The 17,680-nt window shown below is 33.4% G+C and overlaps 3 protein-coding genes across 9 annotated transcripts; 1 reads left to right on the top strand and 2 right to left on the bottom strand.

Annotated features, from left to right (window-relative positions):
- Positions 1-342: 342 nt before the first annotated feature.
- On the bottom strand, positions 343-6,055 carry LOC130669267 (uncharacterized). Of its 2 annotated transcripts, none has more exons than XM_057472043.1 (3): positions 5,957-6,055; positions 2,166-5,726; positions 343-684 (listed from the first exon to the last, which is right to left on the bottom strand). In XM_057472043.1, the coding sequence occupies exons 2-3, from the start codon at positions 5,713-5,715 to the stop codon at positions 551-553; spliced, it is 3,684 nt and encodes a 1,227-aa protein (XP_057328026.1). In that variant the 5' UTR covers positions 5,716-5,726; positions 5,957-6,055; the 3' UTR covers positions 343-550. The 2 variants fall into 2 exon arrangements, with proteins under 2 accessions (XP_057328026.1, XP_057328025.1); XM_057472042.1 differs by having other exon boundaries at positions 5,869-6,055.
- Positions 6,056-6,894: 839 nt separating this feature from the next.
- Positions 6,895-10,519, top strand: LOC130669573 (spermatogenesis-defective protein 39 homolog). Of its 3 annotated transcripts, none has more exons than XM_057472546.1 (8): positions 6,895-7,049; positions 7,256-7,495; positions 7,560-7,731; positions 7,902-8,220; positions 8,293-8,320; positions 8,383-8,766; positions 9,843-10,019; positions 10,093-10,519. In XM_057472546.1, exons 2-8 carry the CDS (start codon positions 7,412-7,414, stop codon positions 10,216-10,218), a joined length of 1,290 nt encoding a protein of 429 aa, XP_057328529.1. In that variant the 5' UTR covers positions 6,895-7,049; positions 7,256-7,411; the 3' UTR covers positions 10,219-10,519. The 3 variants fall into 3 exon arrangements, with proteins under 3 accessions (XP_057328529.1, XP_057328531.1, XP_057328532.1); XM_057472548.1 differs by having other exon boundaries at positions 6,907-6,997; positions 7,307-7,495; XM_057472549.1 differs by having other exon boundaries at positions 6,917-6,997.
- Positions 10,504-17,383, bottom strand: LOC130669571 (GATA zinc finger domain-containing protein 14-like). 4 transcript variants are annotated; one of them, XM_057472542.1, is made up of 10 exons: positions 17,236-17,383; positions 16,640-16,872; positions 15,213-16,071; positions 14,869-15,037; positions 13,605-13,677; positions 13,304-13,532; positions 13,018-13,242; positions 12,910-12,950; positions 12,344-12,839; positions 10,504-11,309 (listed from the first exon to the last, which is right to left on the bottom strand). In XM_057472542.1, exons 2-10 carry the CDS (start codon positions 16,868-16,870, stop codon positions 10,702-10,704), a joined length of 2,931 nt encoding a protein of 976 aa, XP_057328525.1. In that variant the 5' UTR covers positions 16,871-16,872; positions 17,236-17,383; the 3' UTR covers positions 10,504-10,701. The 4 variants fall into 4 exon arrangements, with proteins under 4 accessions (XP_057328525.1, XP_057328528.1, XP_057328527.1 ...); XM_057472545.1 differs by lacking the exon at positions 17,236-17,383 and adding an exon at positions 16,930-17,159 and having other exon boundaries at positions 13,018-13,236; XM_057472544.1 differs by lacking the exon at positions 17,236-17,383 and adding an exon at positions 16,973-17,157.
- Between the last annotated feature and the right edge of the window lie 297 nt (positions 17,384-17,680).

Raw genomic sequence — 17,680 nt, forward strand, 5'->3', positions numbered from 1 at the left:
AATTAGAATCCAATTTAAATAATTGGCTTAATATTCAGCATAAACAATTTAAATATTAATGTTTAATGTAACACTAATTACATGTATGTTTTACTTATTATTATTATTATTATTTTTTTTTTCTCATTATTTTACTGTTCCAATTTAATTTGTAATAACTATACATTCAATCATAATAAATAATTTAGATATATAAAGATAAATGCTTATTATATTCTTTATTATTAATTATCGATTATCATTATTATCATTAATGGCTATAAAAATGTACGCCCATTATATTGACTATCATTTATAGGTAATGAGGGAATGAATATATTATTGCTAAATAAAAAAACTTAATAGTTTTAAAATGTTTTTGTTATTTATCAATAGTTACACAAAAAATTAATTAAATCCGATTTAAATGTAATTATTAATATTTGTTATGAAAAAAGTAAGCACTGAATGGAGTGTGCGTGTGAATATGAGTGATACACAAATTTATTTTTATTGACACTATTTATTAAATGTCAACTCGACAAATCCCTTTAGGAGTTTTTTTTTTAAATTAGGGAGCGGACTTGGGTATGAGGCCCAGACTGTCCAGCATCACTGGAGATTCTTTATTAGCTTCGGCTGTTTCTGGTACTGCGGTTACTGTTGACTGTGGTGAGGATCTCCGACATTTAACGAGATGCGTTGCTAGAAATATTTATATTTTTATTTTTTATGGAGACTAGAATTTTTTTTTTCGAATATGAAGACTTAGGAATTTTTTTTAATTAAAAAAAAATTCCATCAAAATTTAAAAAATTTATTTTAATTATGAGTGTGAATGTAGCAGACAAATTTAAAATTATTAATAAACCGAACAAATAATTAATAAAATTAAATTTTTAAAAAATGCACTTTTAAAAAATTTTGAAATTAATAAGTGCATTTTTTTTAAGTTTTATTTTATTAATTATTTACTACAATTATTTCGAATTTTAAATTTGACGTCTGCTACATTGACACTCATTTTTAATTTTGAAATTACAAAAATTTAAAAAAAAAAAAGCGCGATAGCGGAAGTTTTTATAACGAGATTGGACTGTAATGTACAATAGACTGATTCAAAAAAATCGACTAATTTTTTTTTTCTTCATTATATCGAAAATATTGTTGGAAATGACGAAAAAAAAATACTGTGAAAGTTTGAGCTCTTAATATGAATATTAACAACTGCCGCATCGCAATTTTCTATTTCCCGTTTAAATAACATGGGAAAATTTATTTTTTAAGGTTTGGAATTTTGTAACTCACAGTGGGGCCAATACTTTTGAATGTTCAAGACATATTCTTATGGGAAATTTGACGCTCTACAAAAAAGGTCTCTTATAATTTTTCGATATTTTTATTTCTTCAAAAGTTATTCAAAGTTAAAGTTAAATTGACGATAAATTTTTACATTTTTTAAATTTTTTGACGCAACCATCAACTTTATCCGAAAATTTTAGAGGACATTTTTTGTAGAGAATTTTATTTCCTACAACTTATCTCAGAGAAAATTTTCGATATTTCTCATAGGTCGTAAGTTATGCGCAATTAACTGAAAATTTAATATAATTAATTTTAATCAACAAAATTTAGATTATTTAAGAAAATTTTCAGTTAATTGCGCATAACTTACGACCTATGAGAAATATCGAAAATTTTCTCTGAGATAAGTTGTAGGAAATAAAATTCTCTACAAAAAATGTCCTCTAAAATTTTCGGATAAAGTTGATGGTTGCGTCAAAAAATTTAAAAAATGTAAAAATTTATCGTCAATTTAACTTTAACTTTGAATAACTTTTGAAGAAATAAAAATATCGAAAAATTATAAGAGACCTTTTTTGTAGAGCGTCAAATTTCCCATAAGAATATGTCTTGAACATTCAAAAGTATTGGCCCCACTGTGAGTTACAAAATTCCAAACCTTAAAAAATAAATTTTCCCATGTTATTTAAACGGGAAATAGAAAATTGCGATGCGGCAGTTGTTAATATTAATATTAAGAGCTCAAACTTTCACAGTATTTTTTTTTCGTCATTTCCAACAATATTTTCGATATAATGAAGAAAAAAAAAATTAGTCAATTTTTTTTAATCAGTCTAATGTACAAGTCCTTGGATATATATTTATCAATATAAGATATTTACCTAATAAATTTCCGTCGATAGCCGCATAGCCGCAAGAACAAGTCATTTTTTTATCAAGAGGAATGTCAATGAGAGGTGACGGAACAATTAAACTGGTCATAGGCCGTTCGTTGTGAATCTGCTGCTGATGTTCTTTGAAAGCCCGCCAGCAGCAGGTGACATAGCGGCACTGCAAGCAGTTCTGTTCCCCAGGGAAGTGTTCCTCCTCATCAATGTCCTCCTCGCATTCCTTGCAGGACATCGGCGCTATCGCCCGCGCAGGGACTTGATTGTACAGATTAAGTTTTATCGGGCCGGTGGCCCACTTCCTGATGTTGTCGTCCTCCGGGAGCTCCGGAGAAGGACTGCGTACAATAATACGTTTCAACTGGTGCTGAGATTTAGAAATTATGATGATGTTGCTCTTGTCCGAGTCCGAAGGCGGATGCTTGAAAGGATGGAAATTGCTCGAGTCCTTGGGGCAGTAGTAAGACTGGTGCAGAGACCGCTGGTGTCTCTTCAGCAGACTCTTTTGGTTGAACCACAAGCAGCATCTGCTGCACTTGTTTCCTCGTCCCTGTTCCCGTCTCACCACGTGCCGCTGCAGGTGGACCAGGTAGGCGTAGACATTGCAAGTGTTGGTCTTTCCGTCGACATTCAGCCGCATCAGCTTAAGGCAGTAAGGACACTGCAGTGATTCGCCCATGTCGTGGACGTCGTAGTAGTGGTCGATGATGTCTTTGTGGCTGGACGTGCGGTACCGGCAACTCTCGCACCGGTAGGGCATCTCCGAGGGCAAGTGCATGCAAGACATGTGATTGATAAGAAGCTGAGTGTTGGCGAATTTCTGCTCGCAAATTCCACATACGACCATAACTCCGTCGTCGCTTTTACCGAATGCGCTGTGGGCTTCGTCAATGTGCGTTGTCATTTGGTGCTTTGACGAGAAAGCTGCGCAGCAGTAACGACAAACGGAGTAATTGTTGCGGTTGCTTTGATTTTTGTTATTATTGACGCTGTTGTCATCATTGTCATTGTCAGTGGAGGTGTCATTTGAAGTGACAAACTGTCCAGGAGCCCGCGGGGGCACATGATTTATCATATGCTCCATCACTTGAGTATTTGATTTCAGTATACTATTGCACAAGAAGCACTTAAAGTTTATCGCATGCTTGTCTTCCTTAGCAACCAGCAGAGGGTTCCCGTCAACAGTCGCGTAGTAAAATTCGCTCAGTGGAATCTGGTCGTTTTTCAAACTCTCGATTCCTTTTGACTGAATTATTTTGTAGTCTAAATTAGGTCTTTTGGATTCGGGCCCAAAGTCCGACGCACCGGCAGCTGGCTGCTGTCTTTTGCGTTTTCGCTTGGGTCCGGGTTTCAATTGAACCGGCAAGTCATTGACTACCGGCTGGGCACGACTATTATTTTCTTTCTTATGATTGCTCGTCAGTCCTCCTTTGCAGGAGTCACAGGGTGCCGCGACACTCTGTACAGGTGCGACGTTGCTTGAATAAGACCAGTCGGTAAACGGGTTCGCTGAGATCCTGGCCAGCCGGTCTAGCAACGACTCCGTGGTGCAGAGTCGCGTTTGCTCAGCAAGATGTTGGATGATGTTGTTGAAGGCCCGGGCTGCGGTGCTCCCGAACATTTCACGCCAGACAAGTTCATCAAGGAACTGCTGTATCATCTGTCTGCTGAGCAGACTCAGGGTATTCTGAAACATTCTAGGTACTATTTTACGTAAATACTCCATTACTTGATAATTACTGCGCATGTTGCGGGGATTCTGGTCACTGAATGACGTCTGGTGGACCTGAGAGAAACCCATTTCCTGTAGAGTTGATTTGTCGACAGTAAAATCTGTCAGGATTTTCGATTCTTTGTGGACCCAGTCCTGAAGTGGGTGCAGAATGTTGTTGAACCTCCGTTTAAATGAACGGTCAGCATCATGAATAGGGTCGCAAGCTCTCAGTCTCAGTTGCCCGGTTTCGGCATCCAGGATCCCGAGGACTTCGACTTTTACTTGACGCATATTCCCGTCTTGGGACGTCGTCCCCAGACTTATCACGCCCACCTGAATGTTTATGTTCTTGCCGCCCATCAGCGAACTCTTGTCCCATATCGCGGCAGTGCAAACGCTTCTCAAGTTGGTGTAAAAATTCTTCACATAGACATTGGATACTTTGACCCAGGACACGACGTTCTGGACGTTTGTCTGACATGCCCAGTGGTAGATTAATTTAAGTAACACCGATGGCGGGTGCGGCGCTCCTTGGAATATAGACCCCGAGAAGACTGAGACGAAACGATTTGAGCAGCAGTTGGCAATCCAGACATACCCACCAGAGTACGGGAACGTTCCGGCGTCACTGTACATGCCGAGTTTTAATTTTTTACAATTAGAATTACCCGAGACTGTGACGACTCCAGATGTATGCCGGTTGCAAAACTGTTCGGAGCGAATCAGCCCTTTCTGTATCAACCACTCGGCGAATTTCGTGGGCGTGTAGACTAGGACACTCTTGACGGTGATGTCCAACTCACTTCTCTCCTGGGTCGCCGTTGCCGTCGTTATTTTTTTAGTACTGAGATGGGGCCGCGCAATGACAACCAACGACGGGAATGTTCTCGTCCCGTTTATTTTATTGAAGGCTATTTCTTTACCGTCAGGTAAATTTTTCTTCGCCTCATCAATTGAATCACTGGCTGCATTCTTAATTCCGACGCGGATTCCACCGATGCTCGTCTGCTCGGTTGGTCTTACGACCGTTATCGAGCTGGATGTCGTCATCTTGGATTTAGTTACCTGAGAATTCAGAGAAGGCGTAGCCGTTGTCGTCGTCGGAGTTGCTGCCGTCGTCGCCGCTTTGTTACGAAGTCTTAAAACAGGAGCTGGGGTTTCCTGCTCTTCCTGCAGCTGCTGCAGTGGGATAACTTTGGCTCTCCTCATTTGCGTCGGCGCCGTCGACGTGGTGGAATTTGTCGTGGAACCTGATCCTGCTCCAACGGTCGTCCTGTTAAGATTATTACTGTTTTCGCTGGTGCTCGTGAGAGATTTTTGCGACGCACTCGACAAAGTCGTGCCCGCGGTTCCCGCAGCCGCGGCAGTGAGTGTCGTGGTGACGGCAGAGTTAGACGATGACTGACTCGACACGACCGTACCCAGCAGCACTCCCATTCTCGGATCAACCACCAGCTGCATGTTACCCTGAGTTGTAGCTGCCGTCGTAGTCGCGCCAGAATTTGAATTGTCCACGACATTTAGTTTTATAGACTTGTTTTGATTGACGACATTCAGCTGATTGGTTTTCAAAATGGCTTGGGAATTACCTGGACCTGGTAGTTTGTACTGATAAGCACTCACGTTACCAACTTGAGTTATCAGCTGGCCACTGTGTTCTTTTATCATCTCGTCAAGGGTTGAAGCAACTCGGTCATAATTTTCTTTCAATTTAGTCCTCATCGTCAACTGGGCCTCGCTCAGAGGCTCCTCTGAACACTCGAGATTTAGTGTCATGTCAATGGGTCTGGTTTTTGAAACCGACCTATTTATCACTCGTCCTTTGGCCATAACTGAAGAATCTAAAAAAAGTCATAAAAATTATATTTATTATCAGCAAAAAAATTTTTTTTATTTTGGAAATTATTTTCACTCAACACCACATACATTTTTTTTATAAAATAGAAAAATTGTAGGTTATGATTATTAACTTTTTACTGATACCTGATTTTCCCGCCATATAATTAAATTTATTATCGTTACACTAAAAAGTAAGTCATATTTTGAATTTATTTAGTAATTTTATACTAACATATATATAAATATATTATTATTTATTGAATTATTTCAGGAAGTGTGTAAGCGGAGAGAACCAAACGTTGAATTTTTTTTTTAATATCGGCTTCTGCTGTTGGAGTACATATACTATAGCTATATATTTATATGTATATATATATATATATGTTTTGTGAAATTGTCCCACCAGCGGACCTCGGGTGTATTCGGTTTTTACCCCCACTCTGGGATTCTATGGACTAAATATTTTATGTGAATGTGGAATGATACTGAAGTTAGCAGACGTCTAATAATTTTTTGATTTCTTTTTTTAGACGTTAAAACATAAAAAAAAAATTTTTGAAAAAATTGCACCTGTAGTTTTTTAAATTTTCTACATGTGCATATTTTTATTTTTTTTTTTTGCAATTGATTTGTTGAAATCCGAAAATTCAAAAATTTTTAAATGTCTGCTAACTTCAGGATCATGAATGTGGATGATCCTGAAGTTGGCAGACAATTCAATCAGAAACTTTCGGATTTTTTTTTCAACAAATAAAATACAAAAAAACAAAAACCAAAAAAATCCACATGTAGAAAATTTAAAAAACTACAGGTGCAATTTTTTCAAATACTTTTTTTTTTTATTATTTATTATTTAAAAAGAAGTCGAAAAATTATTAGACGTCGGCTAACTTCAGTATCGTAAATGTAGCAGACATCAGATAACTTTAAAATTATAAATATTTGAAAAAATAAAATTTGAAAAAAATGCACTTATTAATTTTCAAATTTTGTAAATGCGCATTTTTTTCAAATTTTATTTTATTAATTATTTACTCTATTTATTTAAAACTTTAAATTAGTTGATATCTGCCACATTCACACTTATATATTTTCCTACTTTTTCTTGCGCATGCGCAGATTAAAAATAATTCTAGAAAGTAGTGGGGGTAATTTCCGAAGTTCATTCTCTTTCTGGGACAAGTTTACAAATATGAGTTCTACTACTCTCTCTTAAATAAAATATATATAAATCTGGTTTTCGTCAGAAAGCGAGGACAAATGTATGAAAAAGGTATATATTTAAGTAAATATATAAAAGAGAAAGAGAAACAGAGTGATAGCAGGTAGTTTTGATAATTATATATATACATATATATATTTTTTTTATGATTCTAAAAGTAGCAGACACTAAAAATTTCTTTAAAAAAAAAAAACTTTAAAATTGAGCGCAAAAATTTTTAAATATTTTCGCGCACTTTTTAAAATTTTATTTTTCATTTTAAAATTAAAAAATTTTCTGACTGCTACTTTCAGTATTATTTTTTTGCAGAAGTTTTTTAAAAACTCCAGCACATACTATAGATTATTATTGTAAATTAAACTGGATATATAAATATATGACATATAAACAAGAATGATTCGCTGGTGATCAGAGGTCTGAGGTCTTGTGAATTTCCAATGTAAATATCATAGATAATTGTTAAGTATGTCAAAGTATGAACTGAAAGATGATGAAGATTATTGGAACAGCAGCGAAGGACACTCGTTTAGCTTCGATCAGAATAATGAGGTTAATATTTCATATATTATTTAAATAGTAACAATAATAATAGTATATATGATATGTCATTTAGCCGGACAACTTGTTTGGAATTTCAAAAAATGGCACCGCTCAGCTCAGAGCTGGAATTTCAAACATCAGTTCGCCGACTGATCCGGCTCCAAGTTCTTTTTTAACTCCAGAAAGTGCGGATTCAACTTTCAAACCCTTGCTGGCAATTATATCTGAGCCGGTTTTGATGACAAGTAATTTTTATCATCAGGTAAAAGTCCCAATTATTGACACTGAAGTAAATCTTTTTTTTTTCATCAATGAGCAACACCAGGACTAATTGTCATTAAATAAATTAGTGTCAGTAATTGGGCCGTTTACTTCAGAGAATCGAATTTTATTTTCTATAAATGAATTTTTTTAGTCCTGAATGCTGACAACAGACATCTGATACCGGACAATAAATTAAATGTCAGTCCTTCAGTTACTGTGAGAAGAATTTTGTTGGGACAAAATTATTCCCTGGAGAATTACAAGTCACTGAGTAATAAAACGGCACTACTTGATGCTGCAATTGCAAGTGGCAGCGGCAATGTGATATTAATTGTCACATTATTTATTATCAAGACTCTGAAACCGGGACTGAGTCAAAAGATTTTTATGGACAGACCTGATGCCGTTAATGTTTACGTTCATTATTTGTCGACAAGACTCCAAGTCAATGAAGTCACGGATCTTTTAATGTAAAAAATTATTTATTATTTTATTTATAAACTATATATATGTATATATATTATATAGATCATATTTTTTAGGATGCAGGGTAGATTAGTAGACGCAGCGGTGAGTATTTGTATTTTTAAAACAAACGCGGGAAGAACTTTATCATTTTTTTCGGTTTTCAGTTTAAAAACTTGGCGATAACAATTAAAAACACTCGAGATGACGGTCGGCTGCTGCAGAAGTTAATCAAATGCTACAAAACTCAATTCGTTAATTTTACTGAGTACAAGGAGAGTTTATTTGTCAATAATTACATCAAATTGTTGGAATGGAAAATAGCTTTGAATAGTGGGGGCAATAAAAATTTAGTAAACAACTGCGTGCTTGATTGCTTGAAATATATTTGCGAAAACAATTGGAATAGTTCCCAAGATGCGTCTGTTTCGCCTGCTAAGATTTTTGCTAACCAGCATGACATCACTCCAAGGCAGTACCAGAAGACGGTGCTGAAGACTCGTGTTTCTGTTGGAGCTTGGGATGATGTTAATAATATACTCTTATCAAAGGTTTATTATTATTATTATTATTACTATTATTAACACGAAAGATCCAGTTCCTAATCAAGAAACTAGCACCCGATCAGGGAACTAGTATCCAATCAGGAAGCCAGTATCCACTCAGGGAACTAGTACTCGATATGGGAACTAGTACCTGATCACTCCATGTACTTTAGAGTGGTCCTTAAAAATTAAATTTTCTCAGACGCCCCATAAAAATTTTCTTTTTAGTAAAATAATAAGCGGGGAATTTGGTTTTTTCATTTTAAGTAAAAAGAACACGTGCCTCAGAACGATCAAAGTTCATTTTTCGATACAATCGCGGTTTTTTTCAAATATCTCATGAAATATGCAGATTAAAGAAAAAAATCATAGAAACAATTTTGTAGGAAATTCAATTTTTGACAAAAAAGGTCATGTTCATTTTTTCTATAAAATGTGTATTTACGAAGATATTTTAAAAAAACGTTTTTTAGAGCTATAAATTGAGCGTTTTAAGGATTACAAATGTTGAAAATAACATTTTTCTAAGTATATAGAAACTATAACAAGCATTAATGATTGATATGTTACGAGTTACGAAGTTGTCTATATTTAAGAAAAAACTTTATTTTTAACTTTCGTAATCCTTTAAATGCTCAATTGATAAGATGTAAAAAAGTTTTTTTTTAAATATCTTGGTAAATACACATTTTATAGAAAAAATGAACATGACCTTTTTTGTCAAAAATTGAATTTCCTACAAAATTGTTCCTATAATTTTTTCCTTTAATCTGCATATTTCATGAGATATTTGAAAAAAACCGCGATTGTATCGAAAAATGAACTTTGATCGTTCTGAGGCACGTGTTCTTTTTACTTAAAAAGAAAAAACCAAATTCCCCACTTATTTTTTTACTAAAAAGAAGCTCTTTATGGGGCGCCTAAGAAAATTTAATTTTTAACGACCACCCTAATGTACTTGTATATTTATATTTAGTAAAGTTTGTCGATCAGGTACTAGTTCCTTGAACGGGTACTGGGTCTCTTACCTTATTAGGAATTTTTTTTCTTGATAATTAAATTAATTATTAAATTTAAACTAGGGATGGCTAGGAAGCGAAAAGTTACAATCGAATTTACCAATAGAAGATATTTTAAAAATTTTACATCTGGGCCAGGCACCTACGAGTGTCATTGAAAAGTATCTAAAGTATGTTGATAATATGAGAAACAGATTGCAGCTCGCTAAGAATTATGGATGCGCGAAAGCGGTTGTAGAAGTAAGTAAGTTTAATATTATTTATTAAAAAGTGTGCGAAGTAGATTAATTAAGTTTTCATAATTTTTCTCTAGATACTCGGACTACTAGGCGACCGGACAGCTCTCTTAGAATACAAAGATACTTTGACGCCCCAATCTGAACCCCATTTTTTAGCTGAAAAAACTTTAGCCTCGTTGACAATAAGATGGAAATCTTAAAAAATAGTTTTTAACTTCTGATCACCAGCATGATCAGCGATACTGGACACTATTGCATCTGAATGATTTAAACCTACACCGGTTGCTGGCTGAGCTCATGATCCAGAAGTCATCCATGAACTTGAAGTCAGTGGAATTTTATTTACAGATTGGCACAGTTTCCTTGTGCACGAATTTTGTAGCAGGAATTCCCGCTGTGAATTTTCCTGTCACTCCATGCGCGCGCATCTTAAAAATTCACTCTCATAATTTTTTCATAAGGCGCCAAAAAAAGTATAATTAAAATAACTTGAAAAAATGATTTATTTTAATTATTTTTTAAATGTTTACAAAAAAAATATACATATAAAAATTTATACATATATATTTTGTCAATATGAGCTGATATAAAAAAGTAGAAAAGAGTATTTTAGTTGTGATATTATGAAGAAGTTAAATAAATAGGACCAGCCTTGTGTTTCCTTCGTTAATCTAAAGATCTAATTACTTTTTAACTTGAGACTGAGTCAGAGGCAAGGATTCGCTGGCCTGTGATGCAGGATACGGGTACGGAACGCAATTGGGTTGACCTGGAACGCACCAGTCTGGCTGCGAGTTCTGGCCCGGCATCCCCGGGAACATCGGGGTCAAGTGCGGCAGCAGAGGCGGACCCGGAGGGTACATCATCTGAGAATAAATCGGCGGCATCTGCTGGGGAAAATTACCCGAAGAGTACATGACAGCTCCCGAAAAGTTGTTGGGTTCCGGTAACTCGGAAGTGTGAGGGACGTAAGATACCGGGTACATGTTTGTGTGAGGCGGAGAATAGACGTTATTATTTTCTTGCTCGTTAGGATAATACGGAACGTTAGCAAAAGTCATTTGCTGTGACATTGTACAGTTGTTTTGCGGTGACTGATTTTGTGGAGCATCAGTTGGCACTAATTGGGTCTTTTGTTGCTGCTGTTGTGCTGCCGATTGTTGTTGGTAATCATAAGTAGTTTTTTTTTCAAATTTCTTCTTATAATTATCGTCTGGAGAGCAACTGGTGTATGATTTCTGATGATAGTCATTTTGATAATTCGTTTTACTGCAGGTACGATTTTGATATCCTGAAAAAAATTAATTAATTAATTAATTATAACACCGGCACACAAAAAAAAATAAGTTCTCTGTACTTTTGACGGGACCGATTTATTCCCATGTATTTTGACCCGCTGAATCCGAATCCGAGGTCCGTTTAACCCGTACACCCTCAAATTTTTGGAAAACTTTAAAAAACCTCAAAAATACACAAAAATCGACTGTTTTTCAAATTTATAAATTTTTTTAACCCTAACTAAGCATGATTTTTATGTACTTCGGTCCTCCACATACTAACCTGAAGTTTATTTAAAACATTAGCCATTTAAAGTCTGAGTAAATTCCAAAAAACCCCAAAAAATTGCAAAAAAGCAAAAAAATTCTTAGTATTGTGATGAAAAAAATTTTTTGAAGCATATTAAAATTTTTTTATGTTTTAGGCCAAAATATTTTTTATATATATATTACAGATCGAACAATATGATTTCTTTTATTTATTTCGATTTAAAAATTGATTTTTGTTATACCAAATTTTATTTTTTTCGATTTTTTGGGAATTTTTGCCATTTATTTAAAATTTTAGAGATATCTGAGCCATGGATGTTCGAGAATTATATGTGACAGATAAACATACATGAAAATAATTATTTATTTAGCCCTATAAAATTTTTTTCATCACAATACTAAGAATTTTTTTGCTTTTTTGCAATTTTTTGGGATTTTTTGGAATTTACTCAGACTTTAAATGGCTAATGTTTTAAATAAACTTCAGGTTAGTATGTGGAGGACCGAAGTACATAAAAATCATGCTTAGTTAGGGTTAAAAAAATTTATAAATTTGAAAAACAGTCGATTTTTGTGTATTTTTGAGGTTTTTTAAAGTTTTCTAAAAATCTGAGGGTGTACGGATTAAACGGACCTCGGATTCGGATTCAGCGGGTCAAAATACATGGGAATAAATCGGTCCCGTCAAAAGTACAGAGAACTTATTTTTTTTTTCTGTACCGGTGTTATTTATTTAAAAATAACAGCAGCCTTCATTAATAAAATAATTAATCAGTACCTTGATTAGTCTTTTTAAATTTTCCAAACTGATTTTTCCGCGGGCTATTGCCTCCATTTTCTTTCATATTTTCATTGTATCCTTGTATATATTTGGGTTTACCAAAATTGTACGCGTCTGCCGGTTCATTTTTATATTTCATCAAATATTTATTATTATTATTAGAATTAACCGGAGACTTTTTTCTGAAGTTCTTAAATGCCGCGGAATTATTTTCGCCAGTCTGGTTGTCATTAGGGCAGACGGGATTGATGTACCGGCGCTGCTGAGGATTTGGTGGCTGGGAATAATTAATCTGAGCATCAGCTGCGTTGTCGTACTGCTGTACCATGTTATCAGTTTGCACTTGGACGGATTCAACCGGAAGACCTGGAGGGCTTTCTGGAGTAAAATTGTGAGCGTGAGGTGACGGTGGTGGTGACAGCGGAGTGTTTGGCGGCGCTGCTGGATACGGGACCTCGCCCTGTGGCCACCACATTTGATTCACATGGAAATACTAGAAAAAATTAATTAATTAATCAACTGTCCGTGATCTCAGACGTGTTAATTAAAAGTAACGGACGTACTTCTAGTCCCAAGTTGAAGAAATATCTCAAGGTAGTGATGTCTGTAATTAAATTTATTTTTAATTGAGGTAAATTAATAATTAGCGATATTTTGTAGTTAATTATTACCAGAGTATGGCAGGTCATTGCCGTTTATATCAAGACTGGGCGAAACCCGGAAGTTGACTTGATGCGAGTAGTTTATGAAACCCCCGGGAGGTAAACTCTGGGATTCACCGAAATTTTTATCTTCACAGTAAATTTGATTTTGGTTTGTATACATTTCATCTGAGTGTGGTATGCATATGGAATTTACTACATTGATTTCATTGTAAGGATGAAATTCACCTGAAACTATAAATATATATGATAATTAATTATTAATTACATTTAATATTTTTATTTAAATAATTACCGGGTATAGGAAAAGTTTCAGGAACTGAATTACAAGGAGGACTAGAGTCCTTGTCATCGTGAGCTTGAAAATTATTTTGAATGTTACTTGCAGTGATATATTTATTGTCTTCAATAAAAGAATTTCTTCTTTCAAAATCTCTTACATCTGGCGGCAAATTTGAATTTGGGTTCGCGCTTTCGGGCAATGGCGGCTTTGGTAAAATTGACTGAGACTGAGACTGAGAATTCTGAAGTAGTATATATAATTAATTAATTATAAAGACAAATAAATATATATATAAATATATAAAGTTACTTACTGAGAATGTTTTCTTGTGTGAGTAATCCGCGTTTGAATTATTTTTCGCAGATGAATCACTTTTAGTCTTATTGCTGAAAAATATAAAGTTTTGATGATATATTATTACAATAATAATAAATAAATATATATATTAGAGTGTCTCAAAAAATCGACTTTTTTTTTTTTTCTTGAAGAACATTGAAAAATCGACAGAGTATCTCTAGACAAAGACCCTGTTAAAATATGAGACCTTAATATTAATATTTAAAGGTGGCGATTCACGATTTTCTATTTTCCATTTAAATAACATGGGAAAAAAAAAATTTTAATTTTGGAATTTTATACCTCGGCGATGGCTTATTGAACAGATAAGTTCAGGATATATTTTTGTAGGGAATTGAACGCTCTACAAAAAAAGTCTCTTATCATTTTTTGATAAATCCATCTGTTCAAAAGTAATTGGAACTCGAAGTCAAGTTAGAGTAAATTTCGAGATCTTTTTACTTTTCCGGCGAAACTATCGGACTTATCATAAAATGTCGTGAGATCTTTTTTGTAGACAATTTTATTTCCTACAAATTATCATTGATAAATTTTTTTCAAATTCTGCATTTTTTTCTAGTTGTTTCCATTTTAATGCCAAGCTCTTAAAATCGATCAGAACACTACTTTTTTAGGAGCTTGCCATTAAAATGGAAATAACTAGAAAAAAATGCAGAATTTGAAAAAAATTTATCAATGATAATTTGTAGGAAATAAAATTGTCTACAAAAAAGATCTCATGACATTTTATGATAAGTCCGATAGTTTCGCCGGAAAAGTAAAAAGATCTCGAAATTTACTCTAACTTGACTTCGAGTTCCAATAACTTTTGAACAGATGGATTTATCAAAAAATGATAAGAGACTTTTTTTGTAGAGCGTTCAATTCCCTACAAAAATATATCCTGAACTTATCTGTTCAATAAGCCATCGCCGAGATATAAAATTCCAAAATTAAAATTTTTTTTTTCCCATGTTATTTAAATGGAAAATAGAAAATCGTGAATCGCCACCTTTAAATATTAATATTAAGGTCTCAAATTTTAACAGGGTCTTTGTCTAGAGATACTCTGTCGATTTTTCAATGTTCTTCAAGAAAAAAAAAAAGTCGATTTTTGGAGACACTAATATATATATATATATATATATATATATATATATATATATATATATATATATATATATATATATATATATATATATATATATATATATATATATACAAATAATAATAACAATTACTTGAAATTATTAGAATAATTTATTTTGCTAGGCGAGGTCTTGTAATTAGTCGAGTTACGATTATTATTATTCTCATCATCATTTGAATTAAAGCGCGGGCTTGTCACAGGACTCCTGGAGTCTTTGGCTTTGCGGTAACCATTAAATTGTTGTTTTTTAAATTTATTATCTACAAAATAAATAATCAGTAATCAAATAATTCATTTACATATTTTTTATAAATAACTCCACACAAATTACAACTCCCACAATTCCAATAAAAAAATACTTCCGTACACTTAATTGTAATTTTTGTGGCAGACTTATTTACAATAAAAATTTAAATTCCGATAAAAAAAAATTACTTGTACTATCATCAGTTGATTTATTTTTTGGACTGACAGCCGACAGCATCATGGATGCTGGTAAATAATTATTACGTGAATGTAATGGAACAAGTGCCTTGAATGGTACAGTTTTTTTCTCACCAAGTTCTTCAATGAACACAACAACCGGGCCCTCGTTTTGGGCCATCTCTTGGATGTGACCAATCAGCATCAAATTTTTTCTCACATGACCATTATTATTATATTTATTATTATAATTATTATTATTAAGGTACTCATGGGCAATGTCAACATCATCATTGACTCTAACGAGACATTTGCCCCCAACTTGCAGCCGGTAATTATTCCACCGCAGCAGCCCAGCAGAGCGAACCTGACGTTTCAGTTCCCACCAGATATCAAAGTCAGTATTGCGATAAATGTTCGGATCTAGAGCCTTCGCGACCCTGTAGGGAAACGGCGGGGTGGCGGTCAACTGACCATCTGCTTTATTGAACAAACTCACCGACGACTGCTGATTGTCATGGCCATTGCCGTCATCGTGCAGCATTTTTTCTACAATAGCGTCGACGTCGGGCATCTTGAAGACGTTTTTATAAAGAATTTTGTAGACAATTGACTGACAAAATGCCGCGGTGGCGATAATGTGATTTTTGTAAACTGTCTCGTAGTGTCGCGGTGGAGTGAAGCAGAGATAAATATTTTTATCGAACCCATTGTTCGTCACTTCTTTCTTCTTCAGCGCCGTACTCTGCCCGGCATAGAAAACAACAAATTCTCTTTTGTACAACAGAGACATCGCTTCTATTTCAGTCATTCCTCCCCACTCACTGACACTAGACATTTGTTCCAAGTAATTGTCTATCGTCCCGATACCCTGCGTTCATTTTAAATAAATAAATAAATAAATAATTATAATTATCATCCATGACAGTAAAGTTAGCAGACATTTTAAATTTAAATAAATTTTTTTAAATAGATAAATAATTTTAAAAATATATTTTCAAAAAAATGCACATGTAGAAAATTTAATAAACTATATGTGCAATTTTTAAAAATATTTTTTTTAATATTTATTTTTTTGTTAGAAAAAATCAAAATGTTGTTAAATGTCCGCTAACTTTATTGTCATTTATCATCCACTTGTAAAAAAAAATTTTTTCATTAAAAAATTGTCAGTAATTTTTTTATGATCCTGAAGTTAGCAGATAATTAAAAATTTTTGGATTTATTTTTCAACAAATCAATCAGAAAAAAAAACAAAAATAAAAATATGCACATGTAGAGAATTTAAAAAACTACAGGTGCAATTTTGTCAAAATTTTTTTTTTTTATAATTGACTGTCTAAAATGAAATCCAAAAATTAATAGACGTCTGCTAACTTCAGTATCATATTTTTTTTACAGAGTGAATGAAAACTTTTGAATAAAAATTTATAATTTACCTTGTGGTGTTTTAACAAATGCTTGTTTTTTCTCATAAACTCAACGCATTCTTTCCTCACTCTTGTGTGATAAAATTGAGTCATATAAATTTGCTCACTTACTGCTCGGAATAAACAACCGGGATCTTTTGGTGCAGCTTTACGAAAATATCCTTCATTTTTTAGCCACTCGTCTACTGCCAAAGGCTCCACGTTCTTTTTGTTCATATTTCGGCGATATAAATTATCCATTCCTAATTTAAAATACAGACAGAATAAAATAATAATTCAAAAAAAAAACTACGACTTACACAGAAAAAAATAAAGAAGAAATAAATTATTAATATTCAGTACTGCGAATCCTTTGTTCTTATCTCGAGTTCTTGAGACTCCACGCTCCGGCAACCATCAGCACGTGTCGTGCTCGTTTATTTTATTTTTTTCAATAGTGTGTGGACATATATGTATATATATATCGTCAAGTCTATATATAACTTATGGAATGCACTATAATACTGTGAAATCACGTCACCACACAATGCCGTCAATTTTTATACCCCGTGTTCACATAAAAATTTAAAAAATTGCTATTTTAATAATTAAATTAAATTTCTTACCTTTAATTACAGTACTTGTGATTAATTAGACTTAAACTAATTAAGTATTGTCTGATATATATGTTTATAAATAATTGGTGAAAATATATGTGATGCGCTGCACACTCGGTAGACTAGAAAATATAAATTCTTATTGCGTATATTTATTATTTTTAATCCGCGGGAAATTTGAATTTAAATTAAATAATTACGTATTGTCTTGTATATATTTATAAATAATTAGTTAAAATATATGATATTTTTGTTGCTGCACTCCCAGTAGACTAAAAAATATAAATTTTTATTGCGTATATTTATTAATTATAATCCGCGGGAAATTTGAATTTAAATAAATTAATTAAGTATTGTCTTGTATATATTTATAAATTTTATAAAATATAAGTGATATTTTTGTTGTCGCACCCTCGGTAGACTATAAAATATGAATTTTTATTGCGTATATTTA

This window comes from Microplitis mediator, chromosome 6, assembly GCF_029852145.1.
Source record: "Microplitis mediator isolate UGA2020A chromosome 6, iyMicMedi2.1, whole genome shotgun sequence".
Classification (NCBI taxonomy): domain Eukaryota; kingdom Metazoa; phylum Arthropoda; class Insecta; order Hymenoptera; family Braconidae; genus Microplitis; species Microplitis mediator.

What these genes read in the sequence shown, in the direction of transcription:
- LOC130669267 (XM_057472042.1), bottom strand. An exon ending in TATCGACGGAAATTTATTAG is followed by an intron (nt 685 to 2,165) that starts GTAAATATCTTA and finishes AAATATTTCTAG; the next exon opens with CAACGCATCTCGTTAAATGT.
- LOC130669571 (XM_057472542.1), bottom strand. Translation starts at nt 16,870, where the DNA reads ATGGATAATTTATATCGCCGAAATATGAACAAAAAGAACGTGGAGCCT. An exon ending in ATTTGTTAAAACACCACAAG is followed by an intron (nt 16,072 to 16,639) that starts GTAAATTATAAA and finishes AAATGAACGCAG; the next exon opens with GGTATCGGGACGATAGACAA. An exon ending in AATTATTCTAATAATTTCAA is followed by an intron (nt 13,678 to 14,868) that starts GTAATTGTTATT and finishes TATATTTTTCAG; the next exon opens with CAATAAGACTAAAAGTGATT.
- LOC130669573 (XM_057472546.1), top strand. Translation starts at nt 7,412, where the DNA reads ATGTCAAAGTATGAACTGAAAGATGATGAAGATTATTGGAACAGCAGC. An exon ending in GAAGTCACGGATCTTTTAAT is followed by an intron (nt 8,221 to 8,292) that starts GTAAAAAATTAT and finishes CATATTTTTTAG; the next exon opens with GATGCAGGGTAGATTAGTAG. An exon ending in ATAATATACTCTTATCAAAG is followed by an intron (nt 8,767 to 9,842) that starts GTTTATTATTAT and finishes AATTTAAACTAG; the next exon opens with GGATGGCTAGGAAGCGAAAA.